The following is a 16,395-nucleotide window of genomic DNA, read 5'->3' as shown; positions in this document are numbered from 1 at the left end:
TGAAGGAGTCTAGAGTGGTTCTCTCACTTCCCACACTCGCATGATACAGTGGAAATACTCATGTGTTAAAAATACAGCTGCAGGCCAGGCAATGCACTAAGGATTATCTCATGGGCCCTGGCCAGGTGGTTCAGTTAAAGCATCATTCCATACACACGCCCCCCCCCCCCCAAAAAAAAAAAAGGTGGTGTGATCCCTGGTCAGAGCACATACCTAGGCTGCAGGTTCTATCCCTGGTCAGGGCACATACAGGAGGCAACTGATCGATGTTTTTCTCCCTCTCCCTCTCTCTCTAAAATCAATAAACATTCTCTGGTGAGGATTTTTTTAAAAAAGATCTCATGGACTCTTCACAAGCACTCAAGGTTGGTACTGCCATCAGAAATCTCCATCGGCAGGTGAAGAAACAGCATTTGCCTGCCCACTGCAATACAGCTAGTAGATGCATTTCTGATACTCAAGCCCAGGTATGTGTTGTTGCTTATGGCAGTTTCATAGTGTATTTGTATTTATCCACATTTGCCCTGTGTCACTTTTCCATCCTTTTGTGGTTCGCTGTGCAGTAGTTTCCCTTAAGCCTGAAGAGTTCTCCTTAGCATCTCACTTAGTGCGGTTATGAATTCTCTCGGCTGTCGTTTATCCAAAAACATTTTCATTTAATCTTTATTTTGTAAGGATACTTTTACTAGGTATAGAATTCTAGGCTGGTGGCCACTTCCAAAACATTCCATTGTCTTTTGGCTTCCACGCTTCCTGTTTGAGAAGTGAGCTGTAAAATCTCATTGTTGTCCCTTTGAGGATAATGTGTCTTTTGTCTCTGGTGCCTTTTGTCTGTTTGCAACAAAAATTTATTTTCCTACAGTTCTGGGGTTCAGAAGCCTGAAATAAATTTCATTGGGCTAAAAGTAAGGTGTAAGCAGGCCTGCCTGCCTTCTAGAGACTTAGCGGCCAGGATGAGAATCGTTGAGAAAATACATTTATTTCCCTACTGAGTTTGAGCATTTTTGACAATCTATTCAGCTATCTGTATTTCCTTAGTGATGAATAAATATTGAAAAGGAAGTGAGAAAGTATTTGTGAAAGATATGCTGATGTATGTAAAAAGCCTATATATATTTTGAGAAATAGTTTGGCTGTGAAGTGTCTGGATATAATATTAACATACAAAGATCAACTGTGTTTCCTTATATCAACAGTAACCACCTAGAAAACGGGAAATCACATCCACAATGGAAACACAAATTATGGACTAGAATAAATTCACCAAAAATTATACAAGATAGTTATGGATAAAATTAAGGTTTATTAAAATGTAAATAAATTGAAAGAGACGCCATCTTAATGAATGGTCAGTCTCTTATAAAAGTTATTTTTCCCTAGATCAGCAAAATTTAATTTCAATCAAAACACCAACAGGAATATTTATGGAATATGAGAAGTTGGTTTTAAAGTTCACATAGATACAACACAAGATAAAGTGATATGAAGGGAGCCTTTGTCCTACCAAAATCAACACATATTATAAAGCTATAGTAATTAAAACAGCATCAAGGATTCCCTGACTGGTGCCACTCGGTTGGGTGCCCCACAAAGCCAAAGGTCACCGGTTCAATTCCTGGTCAGGGCACATGCCTGGGTTGCAGGACCCCAGTCAGGGTGCGTGCAAGAGGCAACCAAAGGTCTAGTCCGACCCCACCAGTGTAACAGCTGCTGCCATTTCTCTGCCATTGTAAGTTCTCTTAAGTTATTTTCTTACTTTTGCATACTGTTCCAGTATGATTTGTTGACAAGGCCATCTTTTCCCCACTACTATTTGCAAGACTTTGGCACCTTGATGAAACATCAGTTGACCATAAATGTGAACTTTAGTTTCTGGACTCTCTGTTTTGTTTTATTGAACTACATGTCATTCCCTACACCAGTACCAGACTTTCTTGATTATATAGCTTTATAGTACGTTGTTAATCAAAAATCTTCCGCCTCTGTCCTTTCATTAAAGGCAAGGATCTAGCTGAGTGAGGAAGAGTAGACCACCATGGGAGACAGCAGAATCACAAGGACTTTGAGTAGGGGGGCTGTTGATGACAACATGGGAGAACTTAAAGAATGAGAGGCTCTACCCTGGCCCAGTGGTTGCGTTGGTTGGAGCATTGTCCCGTACACCAGGGAATGGCGGGCTCAGTCCCCAGTCACGGCACATACCTAGGTTGCAGTTTCAATTCCCAGTTGGCACCTATGGGAGGTAACCAATCAATATTTCTCACATCAATGTTCCATTCTCCCCCCGCCACCCCATCTCTCTCCCCCCTCCCTCCTTTCTCTTTCCTCTCTCTCTAAAATCAATAACTATATCCATGGGTGAAGATTTAAAAAATAATAATATGCTCTGAGTTCAAACTCTCACCTCAAATCATGCTTAGAGAATCAGTTTCTGTGGATGCCTTCCATGACCTCTTACTTTTTCCAGCTACAGGTAGCTGAATTACATACTGTGGGGTCAATGCACAGCCTTGCTGGACCTCTGTGTGAAAGTTAGGGTATTATTTGAGAAAAGTGGTACCCTGAGAACTGTAATGGTGTCATTTGGGAGAATTTTCGATGACTTTGTCAGCTTCCAATTCCACTCAGCCTCCTTGCCAGTATAGGCAGCCGTTAACGTTACTCCTGTTTAATGCAAAAAGGCCGCATACAACTCCTTGCTTCCGCACTTAAAATGGAGGCAAATGTCAGAGTGCTCCGGGGGGCCAATTGCAAAGTCAAACCTTCGAGATGAAGACTTGCGAACGACTTACACGATTTGGCTAATTTATACTGGACAAAATCCCTGGGGACTGTATATGGGCTTGGACTCTAAAGGTGCTACACCAGGGAGGGAGGAATGATATGAAATCAGACTGAATTTGTCAAGACAGGTGTGCCGAGCCTGTACTTTCATTATACTAGCTCAAGTGGTTGGGAGTTTCCTCCAGCTGTGAGCTTGGCCAACTGACTGAACTCCGTGCTGGCCTTCCTGACTACAGTCGAAACGTCAGAAGCCTATCTGGTGTAACGAGCAATCCGAACAGATGCGCCCTATGCACAGGACAGCGTATATACAAGGGTACTCACTGTAGTGTGGCATTCACTAGTGAACACGTGGCAGCAACCTAAATGTCCAGTGACGGGGAGCGGGGGAGCGCCATGCAAATGCGCACCCTGGAATGCTAGACGGTGGGGAGAATGAGGTGGTGGTATTTGTCCCTGCAGAGGAGGGTGTCTGTAGCTTAGTTTTTAAAGTGGGAGAAAAATCAAGTACAGGTATCCTAGTGTATCTTTGAAATAATTTATTTTGAAAAATTAAATGTCAGGGTTACAGAAAAGTTCCCAGAACAGCACAGAGAAGTCTCCTTTTATGCAGATGCACCAATTTAACATGTCCCAGTATTTCCTCCATCGCCATCCCCCCCCCCACCTCAGATTATCGCTGGCCTTTCTCTGAGAGTGATCTACTCCCACAAGCTCTCCCGAGTGTGAGACAGTGTCCTGTGCAACCAGGAGAGAACCCTCCACCTCAGGAAGTCAGCGCGGCGGCATAACCCCCCAGGCCTCCCGTCCCGCTCGTGGGCCCCCAGCTGACCCAGCGGGCGTTGTCTTTCTCTCCACCCCAGGATCCAGTCTAGGATCATGTGTTGTCGTGCCTCCTCAGGCTCCTTTCATCTGAAACTCCTTCTCCAGCTTTCATTGCTGGCTAGTCTTAAGGGGCACAGGTCTCGTATTTCACAGGATGACCCTCGACTTAGCTTCATCGGGTGTTCCCTCAGGAGCAGACTCAGGCCGTGCTTTACTCATATAAATGAGCCAAAGAGGGCCCTGTAACTGGCCCCATGATAACGTCTTCACAACAGTCCAGGACCTGTTGGCTCAAAACCTGTCCGGTTCCAAAATCAGTTCTTTTTTTTTAACTTGAAAAAGATGATTTTGTAGTCTACAAGGGCATATTAACTTGTATTGCGCCACAGCAAGCAGATAAAAGCTAAGAGGCACCCAAGTTGGAAAGGAGGAAGTATATAGACACTTGTCTGTGTGTCTGAATCTGCACTATAAAACTGAGTTCGTACTGGTCCCTCCCATTCAAATCTAATTCTCCTTAATTTCTCTGGCAGTGAGGAACTCAGCTTCAACTTTCTTCGGTATTTTTACATATTTGCTCAAGGTATCCAGCCTCTCAGCCGCTCTGTATGTCTGAGCCTGCCACCTCGCGTTCCCCTCACAGCTCCCTAACCCTGGCCTCCGAGCCTGCCGCTTGCATCCCCCTGCGGCTGCCCACCCTACTCCCACTCTACGTCCTCAGCCATTGTGCTAGCTTCCCCCTGCCCGGAAGAGACGATACCTCTTTTATGTACTTTGATATGTAAAAGTGAATTCTCACCCTGGCTGGGTGGCTCAGTTAACTGGAGCGTTGTCCCAAACACCAAAAGGTTGCGGGTTCGATCCCCAGTCAGGGCACATATCTAGGTTGTGTGTTCAGTCCTTGGTCAGGATGTGTTCGGGAGGCAACCAATCAGTGTTTCTCTCTCTCTCTCCCTCCCTCTCTCTCTTTCCCCCCCCCACCCCCGCTCCTCCTCCCTATCTAAAATCAATTCACATAGTCTCGGGTGAGGGTTTTATAAAAATGAATTCTCCTCTCCCTATTGTACACACACATTCACATACTTTTTCCTAGAGTGACACATAACTATTTATATACAGTCAGTGATGTTCTATAAAGTTGCAGTGAACACTGAATTAGCAAATAGTGAACCATTGCTCTTAGGAGAAATACAGGGTTAGGTTCTGGCAGCCTCTGGTCACACTTTTATCAACTGATCAATACATAGCCTTGTATTGTGTGTTTCTGCCCAAGGTCACCTTATTTAATATGCATTGTTGATTCATTTACATTGACTTCATGGCCAATAGCACTATAACTCATGCCTGAACAAAGATTATCTGACACATATATTTTTTCCATAAGGTACATTACAGCCTTCTTGCAGTCAGAGGCAATATTCAATAGCAAAATCACCAAAAAAAGTGCAAAAAAAGAGAAAAGAAAAAAGGCACTAAACAGACTCCCCCCCCCCCCCCCCCCCCCGAAAGGACATGCATTTACAGTATGAGTTGAAGAAAGGGGCAGAGTGTTACTTATTTAACTTCACTGGGAACATGTATGTCAGTTGATTCAAGTTGTTCACTGCTCTGTGAACGTCCACAAATGGCCACAAAAGCACCAGGAGCATTGATTTTGGGGTTTCAAATACATTTTAACAATTGGGCAAGCTTGCAAACATGGGATTGGCAAATAAAGAGGATTGGCTGAACTTACATGTTAAAAAAATGAAAACCTGCCAGACGGATGAGGAGGACTATCAAATCTGACTTAAGTCTTACCTACTTTGCATTAATTTTTTTGGGCAAGGAGAATGGCTATATGTATTACATTTTCTAAAAATTTGGTTCCTTATACTTTTAAAAAATCCTTACTCGAGGATACATTTTATTGATTTTAGAGAGTGAGGAAAGGGAAGAGACAGAGAAACATGGACCAGTTGCCCACCCCAACCAGGGATCAAACCTGCAACCTAGGTATGTGCCCTGCCTGGGAATCAAACCTGTGACCTTTCAGTGTATGGGACAACCTTCCAACCACCAGGGCCACACCAGCCAGGGCTGGCTTAGTATAGTTCTGATCTACTTACGATTTTATACTTTAAAAAGAAAAGGTGCTCTGGGCTGCACCTGGGTATCTAGAACCTTAAGGGACACCGAGAGTTTTCTTTCTTCTGTCCTGATGGGCTGTCCTTCTCTGGCCTGAGAGATGTCCCCTCCCTTGCTCCCCCCTAATATTTTTTCAGGGACTAAGGCCATAGATACGCCACATCAGCTTTGGTCTGCCTGTACATGTGAAGGGGAACCCAAAACCTGGAATTTATTTATAAAAAATTGGGTATTTATTTTTACACGCTTCAACTTCAGTCCCCTTCAAAGTACCATCCATTTGATGCAATCCACCTATGGAGACTTTTTTCCCGCTGCTCAGAACAGCTTTTGAACTCATCAATTTTGATGCATTTTCGTGCTGCTGCCATTTTTTGTTTCACCTCTTCCACATCGGCAAAACGTTTCCCTTCAAGGACTCTTTTCATCCAGGGAAACAAAGAAAAGTCACTCGGAGTGAATAGGGAGTGTGGGGCACGGGGTCATACCATTTTTGGTCAGAAACTGCTGAACACTCACTGCTGTGTGGGCAGGTGCGCTCATAGATCGCCCATCATGAAATGGGCAAATGTGCTGAAAGAGTCTTAAAAAAAAAATTCACTGAAGCCAAACACAGCCTCTCACAACAATGCCAGCTAGTACACTGATACAGGTGGGTTCCTAGAACACTCACCTAGTGGGGGTTGCCTGTACTACAAGGGCCCCACCCTAGGGAAGATAATTCTGGCTTTAGGAGGGTTCTCCATTGTAGACTGCTTGATGAGAGAATAAACTTCCATGTTCAAGTTGCCATTATTTTGGACCTTATAATGACACAACTCAGCCCAAAAGATGGAATTCATCCAGGGTCATAGGTGTTAATAAAATTAATTGAAATCTACCTAAATGAAAAAAAAAATCATAGCTATTAACCAAGACCAACTGGGTGTTTACATGATCATTGTTAACATGCATGAGGCATCAGACGCTGCATTCTGTTTGTCATCTCTGCGAACCTCACAGCCACCCTGTGAGGTGGGGGTCTGTTTTCACAGATAAAAACACCACTCAAGACTCAGAAGTTTGAACTCACACACAGCTAGCCAGAATTTGAAGCCACAACTGATTTCAGAGTCTGAGCTTCGCAACAAAGGGCAAACTGTTTGTGCCTGGACACGGGAGGCTTTATTTCGGAACTGATTGGAAGGGTTGCCCAGTTGCTTCCCAGAAGGCGAGTCAGTTCGGGGACCCCGATCTTCACACCTGTGAGTGCTTTTCTCTCTGATGTCTCAGTCAGTCCTCTGTGGAGAAAAAAGGTCCAATTGGAACCACAAGGTCATATCTTTCTTCTAAAACAAGCAGTTCTTCATAGACCTCCCCATAAGCTTCCTTTGGAAGGGGCCATGCCTTGAAGGTTCATTGGAATTCAAAAAGCTATGAAGATCCTGTCACTTTGAAAAGCATGGCAGTTCCCCATGGGAATACCTCTTCAGTGAGAGACCAGTGCATACAGAATCTGTCTTAAAAACAAGAGAGAGAGTCCCTACCCAGAGCAGTAAATCATGTGTCAAGATGGAGTCTTCCTGCTGGAGGCTGAAGAAAGGAGAAATACAAGTTATCGCATAGGGATCCTTGAAAAATGTATTCCTTCTGTGAGACCCCAGGGTTACCATAAGATGAAAATATTCCCGAATGACTGGACCCATTTATAAATTAAAAACTTTGAATCCCTTTCCAATGAACTTTAGAGCATCACTGTCCAAGAAGAATATCATGTGAACAGCCTGTATACTTTAAAATGTTCTAATAGCTACAAAAAAAAAAAGGAACTGGTGGAATTGATTTAAATGATACATTTTATGAAACCCAGCATACCTCAAATATTATCATTCTACCATGTAATGAGTATTTTAAAATATTAATGGGATCTTTTATATTCTCTGTTTACTTTAAAATATTAATGAGATCTTTTATATTCTGTTTGGTCCCAAGCCTTCGGAACCCAGTGTGTATCTTACACTTACAGCACACCTCAGCAGACAGGCGCCACACTGTGGCCAGCGGCTGCTGCCCTGGATAGCACGGGTTCAGAGGAGCCACTCTCCCTATCAGTGTCGATGGACGCTCACCCAACTGTGGTACTTTGTTAGAGCAGCCCTAACAGACGTTGTGTTGGCTGGGGGCGTCAGAAGAGAATGGTCTGACCACGGAAGGGCTACAGGTAGCCCTTAGGACAACTGACCATGCGCTCTGCTCTCTGCCTGCACCATGCATCTAGGGACCCAGGGTGTCATGGGGGCTCCTCTGGACAGGACTTGAGGGAAAGGAGGGGAAAAGGAGTGGGTAGGAGCAGTTCACGTCTCCACCCCTTACCACCTGTGATGGGCCAACACACTTCATTCCTCGGGTTCCTAACAAGTAGTACATCCCGCGACCACAGTTTCTGGCAAAAGCCTTCTCCAGATAAGCCACGGCACATTTGGGTGTTTGACAAAAAACTGCGATCCTGGATGGAAAGCCTGCTCTGCTCCCTCTTGGACACAAGCGGAAAAAGCCAGGAGAACAACTGACGACACTGGTGGCCAGCCATGGAGGAGAGTGCCCTGCCCGGGCCCTGGCGAGAGAGCTCCGGCTGAAGCCAGACGCTCCCCAGATCCCAAGGCCACCGAACGCGAACGCGTATTGCGCATGCGCGCGCGGCCTCGCCAGTCCTGTTCACGGACCCTGCCTGCCGCGCGGGAGGCCGCCTCTGCTGGACTCGTTAGAGGCGCAGCCCAGGAAAGCCAGTCTCACCCTCAGGACAGCCGAGAGCCGCTCTGCCAGTCAAGTCAGTGATAGAGGTTTTCTATTTGCTTTTTGTATTTCTGGGTGATGAACTGTCTCCTAATCTTTTTAGTTGGACCTGTTGAGAAAGGAGAAACCAGTTCAGTTGTGGAGATAAAGTAAAAGTCCACATGCCCTGTGCATGACCAGACAAGAGGGTTTGCATGGCTGGGGCTAGCTGGTGGCCCGCTTCCTGGGTGCAGTGCCTTTGCCGTCACCTGGGTGGAGCAAGTGACAAGGAGAGGTCAGAAGGAGACAGCTCACGTGGAGCCATAGTAAGGAATTTGGCTTTTATTCCCAGAGCGGGGGATGTGGCTGCCCTGGGGAGAAGGGACTGCGTGTGCATGTGCATGTGGTCGGGGGCAGCCGGGCACCGGACAGACGGAAGTGGCAATGTCCCTCTCTCTCTCCCCAGCTGGTCCCACAGGCCCTCTGACCCCTAGAATAGGGCATGTCTCAGAGCCCATGTGGCCTTGGACACTAGCCAGCAACCGGCCTCCAAGTGCCAAGGCCACCAGCACTCCAGGCCACTCACCCAGCTCCCCGCCGTGGGTGGAAAAGTCCTTTTCCAGGATGACCCACTTCTGAATCTTCTGCGCCTTAGAGGTGACTTTCTGGTTCACAGCGTCTATGCCTTTCTGGATGGCCATGTAGACCAGGGGGTCTCTCTGCTGCACGATCTCAGACACCGTGGACGCGTGGCTCCCCAGGTACTGGCAGAACATGATGGCCTCCCAGCTGAGCTGGTCCAGCGGCTCTCCGGTCATCTGGTCCGTCTCACACTGCCCCAGGACACCCTGTCACCACACTCAACACCTACACACACTCCCCAGACAGCCCTGAGGTTCAAGGAGAAGGTCTTGAACCCACAGGGGCGCACCCTCTGGACCCTGAGGCAGAGACCCCACAGGACACCCGCGTTACCTTCAGCGTCAGCAGGATGCTTAGGAACTTTGCCTTATCTCCCACTAACAGGGCGTTACTGACGATGGGAATACTTTCCTTAACCATGTTCTCGATAGGAACAGGGGGCACATTCTCGCCGCCAGCTGTGATGAGGATTTCTGAAACAACACATGCTTCCATATGGGTTCAACTATGACAATATAAACCCCCCCACCCCCCGCTCGAGGATCTGAGGAGACAGATACTGGCAGGGACAGCCACTCACCTAGAAAACCGAGACACAGAAGAGGAACGCTGCCCTTGGCCAGGACTCCCACCATGCCCTTCTCCAAGCTACAGACCCTCCTCCCTTATTTTCTTCAAATTCCCCTGAAGTATCCAAATCCTGTGCATTCCACTTGGACAGCGACTTAGCGACTCATTGCCTGTTTCCCGATCCCCCATGCTTTCGCCCCGGCCCTCCGGTATGTCGTCTGGAGATGGTGAAATGCTTCTGGCCAACCCCTTCTCTGTCACCTGATTTTTCCATCACTTGGCAACCCCAAAATAACCTAAGTCCAGTCTTACCCAGAGGTTTTGTGTCGCATCCCTAATTTTGGCATGTCTAAAAATACTGTGTCACTTTCTCCCCCAGCCTCTAAAATTCTCCAAGAACTCCTCCTCCTGCCCCAGGCACATTCTTCACTTGTCCTTTCATCCTGGGAGGCTGGCTGCTCCCTGTTCCACACCCCCCCCCCCAAAGCTCTCTCCGTCTCATCTCAGGATCTTGCAGTCCCCTTTACTGATATCATTATAGCATGAGTCATAGTATGATCACGTAAGGGGCATGCGTGATATTGTCTGCCCAGTGACTCCTCCTGTGGGTAAATGCACCCTAATGTTTCCTTAGGGAACTGCTCTCCATCTTGACGTGGTTTGGGCAGGTAAACTGCAGGGTGAGCATGTGGCCAGGTCTGACCCATCATTACACCTCATCCTCTCCAGGGCTTCATTCTGAGATGGTACCCAGTGAGCGCCAGGGCTAGACTGTTGCTGAAACTATGGGGAATAACAGACTCATCCCTTGGGGGTTAGGCAGGGTAAGCTAGACCGTTGGCAGCCATCCTGTAACCAAACAGGGAAGAGGCTCTTCAAGAATGGCCCCAATACAGAAGATAGCTCAGTAAGAGAAGAATAAAGAGATTCATGTGCCATTGTTTTGGCGCCTGGATCCAGCCATGCCTGAAGCAAGAACTTTTGGATGTTTTTAGTGTCTGAAACAAGTTTCCCTCTTTCACTCAGACCTATTTAAGAAGGGTTTTCCGTTGCTTATCATGGAAATAAGGCTAACACAGCCCACTTATTGAATAGTTACTCCCTGTGCCAGGCTCAGCACCGAATGCTCTGTCTACTTCAGAGGCTGGTGAACCACAGCCTGAGAGCCAAATCCAGCCTCCTGTCTGCTTTCATGTGGCCTCAAGCCAAAATTGGTTTTTACGTTTTTAAATGGTTGGAAGGAAATCCAAAGCAGGATAATATTTATGACATGTGAAAATTGTATGGCTTTCATATGGGCACACAGCCACATCCGTTTATCTCTGCATTGTCTGTGGCCGCTTCTGCGCTACATTCTGCCAACTTGTGGGGCTGCAACAGGGACCATGTGTCCTGCAAATCCCACAACATTTACGGTCAGACCCTTTACAGGAAAAGTTGACCAGTCCCTCTTCGATATCATTTCATTGAATTCTCACTTAATTGTAATAATTGTAGATTATCATGAAACTCAAATTACAGGGCAGAAAGCAGGTTTCAGGGCTAGGGTGGTAGTCTTTCCCAGGTCCATCCTCCTGAGGGCCAAATGCTGTGCACAAGGACAGAGCTGGGGTGTGGAGATCAGGGTGACCCTGTATATCCGTGGGAGGCGGCAGCCGAGGGCCTGTGTGTGCGCTGCTGTGCAAGGCCTTTACATGTTCAGGGTGGACCTGCTTGCAGGAGACCCCCACAGAGCCCGTTCCCCGTACCTTTGATGCGGCCAGTGATATAGAGGAAACCCTGGTTGTCCACACGGCCCAAGTCCCCCGTGTGTAGCCAGCCTTCCTCGTCGATGACTGCCACGGTGTCCTCCTGCCTTTCCAGGTAGCCCATGAACACGTGCCGGCCCCAGATGCAGATCTCCCCAGTGCCATCGGTGCTCTGCTGATACAGCATGTTTTTACACCCGCTTATGATTTTGCCGCAGCTGCCAATGAATGGGAGGGGGGAAGTTGAGTCTCAGAGAGACGAGGTCACCCACAGAGGGCAGCCTCGGTCTGTAGCGCAGGCTCCTAATGCCCTGCTCAGCAGGCCCAGGCCAGATCTGCTCCTTTCACCCTCTCCAGGGCCTGGGGGCAGAAGGAGGTGTTTGCCGAACAAGGGGGAGAGGGAGTGTTCAATCCACGGAGTCAAATTCCCAAACGCTTGGTGAACTGGGACACAGGGCAGAGTTGTAGGTTTTAACATCCACATAAATGGGAGAAGGACAAAGTGCTCCTGGCTTAAGAATAGCAACAAAACCACCTCATCTTTCAGAAAACAGGTATGTAGTCCTGCACACAGCGACTGGGCAACCGACCAGAATCTCTTCAGAGGTCAAAGTTGCTTCCATAAGACAGAATAGCACCATCTGAAATCTGGATCCTTGTAAGACCTCTCTTCCTAGAGATAACATTTGGGAGGGTGGTTTTATTGTAGATTGCAGAACAGAAAGTATTATGGCTCTACTGAGATCTCTTTCATTGGTTGGAGGGCCAGTGGTTTTAAGGCTAATTGTAGGGGTTCCCTTAGTTAGTAAAAGGAAAGGCTCACCCCCAAACAGCTCAGCATTTACTAAGAGCGTCCCCCTGACTTCCCCACTGAGGGTCTCTCTAGGAATGTGGAAAAGCATTGAAGCCGTAAAAAAGATATTAATAAATTTAACCATGTAAAGATGTAAAAAACTCTGCACAGTGAAAAATACCTTAAGTAAAACTAAATTCCAATGACAAACTTAGGGGTAAAATATTTGCCACTCACATAAAAAAAACAAAGGGCCGATTTTCCTAATATACAGAGTGCCAACGGACCGATAATAAAGGGACTGGTGATCCGGTTTTAAAAGGGGGAAGATGATATGGACAGGTAATTCAGAGAAAGGGACGTACAGATGGCTTTGAAATGTATGAAAGGATTCTTTTCAACGTCATTTATAATGAAAGGAATGTCAATGCAAGTTCTGATGGGACCCCATTGTCTTCCAATGGTTTAGCTAACATATGGTATATATACAACCCATTCACTTTAACATTGTTTATGGTGACAAATAATGGAGAAAAAGGCCCTAAATATCTACCAAAAAAGGGACCAATTAAATAAATTGTGGTATATCCACCCGGTGGAATACTACACAGTTGTTAAAAATGAAGCAGCTGTTGGCACTGATAGGGAGCATTGTCCGTAAGAATCCCTTACTAATCGAATTTGTTTGGTTCCTGAGCGAGGATGGCGCAAGTCAAGACTGAGTGGATGTTTGTATTATGAATCCAGACAGTGAGGGATATCATGTTATCTGAATTTTTTGGTTCCTGAACTCATAGCAGAAGGATGGATTTCATGTCCATTTTTACATGGGAAATGCTTCTGTTTGGGCTAAAAGGATATATGTCAATGCACTCATATGCCAGGTTAAGTTTTAACAATACAGTGTGGTTATTTTGCCTCTAGGAGAGTATTATGGGTTGAATTATGTCTCCGAGTTCATAGCTTGCATCCTAACTCCTGGTATCTCAGAATATGAACTTATTTGGAAATAGTCTTTGTAGATGTAATTGGTTGAATTACGATGAGGTCATACTGGAGTAGCATGGCCCCCAATCCAGTACGACTGGTATCTTTATTAAAAAGGGGGAAATTTGGACACAGACACACACATGGGGAGACGCCATGTGAACATGAAGGCAGGAACGAGGGTGGTGCTTCTACAAGCCAAGGGACACTGGAGGTTGCCAGTGACCCCCAGAAGCTGGGAGAGAGCATGGAACAGATTCTTTCTTGCAGGTTTCAGAAAGAACCAGCACTGCAGACACCTTGATCTTGGACTTCTCCTCTCTGCATTGTGAGGAAATCAATTTCTGTTGTTTAGGTTGTGGGGAACTTTGTTATGGCAGCCCAGCAAACTCATCCAGGGTGAATAGGAGGTTTGGAGCGGGGAGGAGGGAGCATTTCACTCTCTCAGTTCATACCTTCTGCCTGTGTGTGTGTGTGTGTGTGTGTGTGTGCACCCGTGCGTGCGTGCTCGCGCATGCGCGCATTCATGCATTTAATCCTCATTGGAAAAAAATAGTTAAAGATAGAGGCTGGACTTTGTACCTTTCCTCTGGGGTTGGGACTGTGTCACTTCTCTGTAGGGAAGGACCACCCTTTAGTTTTGGGAAAACTCCAGTGGACATTTGGGTTCTGCAGAAAACAGACCTCAGATAGGACTGTGGAGTGGAGAGGGGGAGATACTGAGGTGCAAATCTCCCCTGCGAGGCAAAGTAAAAGGCAAGAGATGCTTTTGTCAGATTAGGAAGACTGAACTTAGTTTTTTCTAAGTTTAAAGGCGTTTGGAACCTGGCCAAACATGAGGCACTAGCCGGACTTGCAACAGGGAAGGAAGAGGACGACCAGAGTGAACATGGCTCTCAGACTCGGGTTGACCTTGCCTTCAGTATCCTGTCTGTTTCAGTGTTACTGGGTTCAGGCCTGCAGCCTGCGGGTAGCTGAGCTTGGGAGAAAGCCAGAGAGGGCCCGTGGACATGTTCGAGATGGAGAATCGCAGAGACGAGGGTCCTGAGGTCCCTGCAGATGAGCCCGGGGCGGTCTGTCTGGGGGCAGAACTCGGCAGTGGCTATCAGGGGGAGGCACGGGGCGTTGCGAGCGCTTCCCCGCGTCCGAGGCTCTCTGACAAACTGGAGCTGACGCTTTAGGGCTTGGGAGCTGGAGAACAGGGATCACTCTGGAGACAAGTCAGAATCCACCCGAGCCCAGAGGCGCATCCACCTGCCCATCTTCCTGCCCCTCACCCGGTGTTGTTGGAGGACCGGGGGTCTGTTGAGGAGGCCATTACCTTAGAAGCCTGTAGTTATCCCCACTGCATATGGTGTGAGGTCCTGTGCTTTCGGTCAAACCATACATCTCGCCTATAGGCATGTCGAGGCTTAGGAAGAACTCAGAGGTCTCTAGGCTGAGGGGCGCAGCCCCGCTGATAAAAGTGTGGCAGTGATCAAGGCCAAGGGTGTTCGTGACTTTGCTGAACACAAGTGCCTTCGCCATACGGTAGCTCATGGGATTGTCGTGTGTCCTGTCAACAATGCCAAGGAGAGCTCTTTAGCCACGCGTCCAAAATGGGCTGATGGGTTCAGCTGGAAAAGGCTGAGCCTCTCACCCACCACCCTCCCCATCTGGCCGACTGGGCCCGCCACCTACCCCACATCCAACATCCTTTTGGTATTGACCTTTAAGCCAACAGTTCTGGCCCATGAAAACACTTTCTTCCTCAAGTTTGAGGATTTGGCACCACTTTCCTTTATCTTCTCCTCTATCTTCTCCCAGATTCGGGGGACCCCCATGAAGACAGTAGGCTTTACCTCCTGCAGAGTGCTGACCAAGGTGCCCTGGTGGGACAGAGCTGGGTTAGCCACACCTGAGCCTTCCTGGACCCTAAATGTCCATCTCTGCCCAGCCACTCAACTCAGTCCAGGAAAAACTTCTCTTGGCTGATTGGACCAGGCTGAGCAAGCCAACCCATTGGCTGGTCAGGAACTAATCAGATTCTCTCTCTCTAGAGTGGAGAGTGGCAGGCATTTAAAAATCTGTTGCCTGAGCATGCAATGGAATATTATGCAACTGTTTAAAAGGATACAAAAGTCCCCCTAAACCGATCTATAGGTTCAATGCAATGCCTATCAAAATCCAGGCAGACTTGTTCATGCAAATTGACAAGCTGATCTTAAAATCGATATGGAAATGCGGAGGACCTAGAATAGCCAAAGCAATTTTGGGAAAAAGAATTGAAGGGATTACTAACTGATTTTGAAATTTATCATTAAGTAGGATCCTCAACCATCCTCATTTGCCCAGAACTAAAGGAGTCCCGGTAATGGGGGATTTTCACTTATGAAACTGGAAAAGTCCTGGGCAAACTGGGAAAAGGCAGTTATCCTACCATAAAGCCAGAAAAGCCAAGTTAGTGTGGTTTGGGTGTAAGAATAAACACATAGATCAATGGAACAGAATAGAAAAGCCAGAGATGGATCTTTACATTTGTGATCAGTTGACAATCAAAGTGCTGAGACAATCAAATGGCATAAAGGATATTCATATCTCCCCAAAAAATTAAAAATGAAAATAACTTAGCCTAGAGCCTTCCTTCTCTAAATGGATTGCCAACCTAAATGTAAGAGCTAAAACTAAAAAGCTTCTAGAAGAACACATAGAAGAAAATCTCTGCTCCTTTGTGTTGAGCAATGATTTCTTATAAAAAAGCAAAAGCATGAGAAAAAAAAAAAGAAAATGAACTTCAGAGTCAAAACAAAAAGACAAGCCACAGATCTTGGAGAAAGTACTTGTAAATCATATATTTAAGAAATAATATATATCTAGAATGTATAAAGAACCCTTAAAACTCACCAATAAGACATGGAACCATATTTTTAAATGGGCAAAGATGTGAACAGACTTTTTTCCAGAGAAGATATACAAACGGCCAATAAGCACATGAAAACTTGTTCGCCACCATGAGTCATTAGGGAAATGGCAATTAACGTAATAGGATGCTACTTCACATCCACCAGGATGGCAATAATGATGATGACAATAACTTGTTAGTGAGGAGGAGGAGAAAGGGGAACTCTCCTATACTTCTGGTGGGAATATAAAATGAGGTGGTCACTTTGGAAAAGCCTAGCTTTTCCT

At 46.6% G+C, this 16,395-nt stretch overlaps 1 protein-coding gene across 1 annotated transcript in view; it reads right to left on the bottom strand.

Moving 5' to 3' along the window:
- Positions 1-8,543: 8,543 nt before the first annotated feature.
- Positions 8,544-16,395, bottom strand: part of ACSBG2 (acyl-CoA synthetase bubblegum family member 2) — a 48,547-nt gene continuing 40,695 nt past the window's right edge. The window contains exons 9-14 of the mRNA XM_054562127.1: positions 14,908-15,095; positions 14,549-14,782; positions 11,448-11,665; positions 9,463-9,602; positions 9,074-9,320; positions 8,544-8,617 (exon numbers count right to left, since the gene is read on the bottom strand). Of these exons, the coding sequence (XP_054418102.1) occupies positions 8,544-8,617; positions 9,074-9,320; positions 9,463-9,602; positions 11,448-11,665; positions 14,549-14,782; positions 14,908-15,095 (1,101 nt within the window). The remainder of the gene's footprint in view (positions 8,618-9,073; positions 9,321-9,462; positions 9,603-11,447; positions 11,666-14,548; positions 14,783-14,907; positions 15,096-16,395) is intronic.

Source organism: Pteronotus mesoamericanus, unplaced genomic scaffold (genome assembly GCF_021234165.1).
Source record: "Pteronotus mesoamericanus isolate MK-2021 breed Mesoamerican mustached bat unplaced genomic scaffold, CSHL_Meso_final scaffold_636, whole genome shotgun sequence".
Lineage (NCBI taxonomy): Eukaryota > Metazoa > Chordata > Mammalia > Chiroptera > Mormoopidae > Pteronotus > Pteronotus mesoamericanus.
Note: the sequence above shows the minus strand (reverse complement) of the source record. Positions and strands in the feature narration are given on the sequence as shown.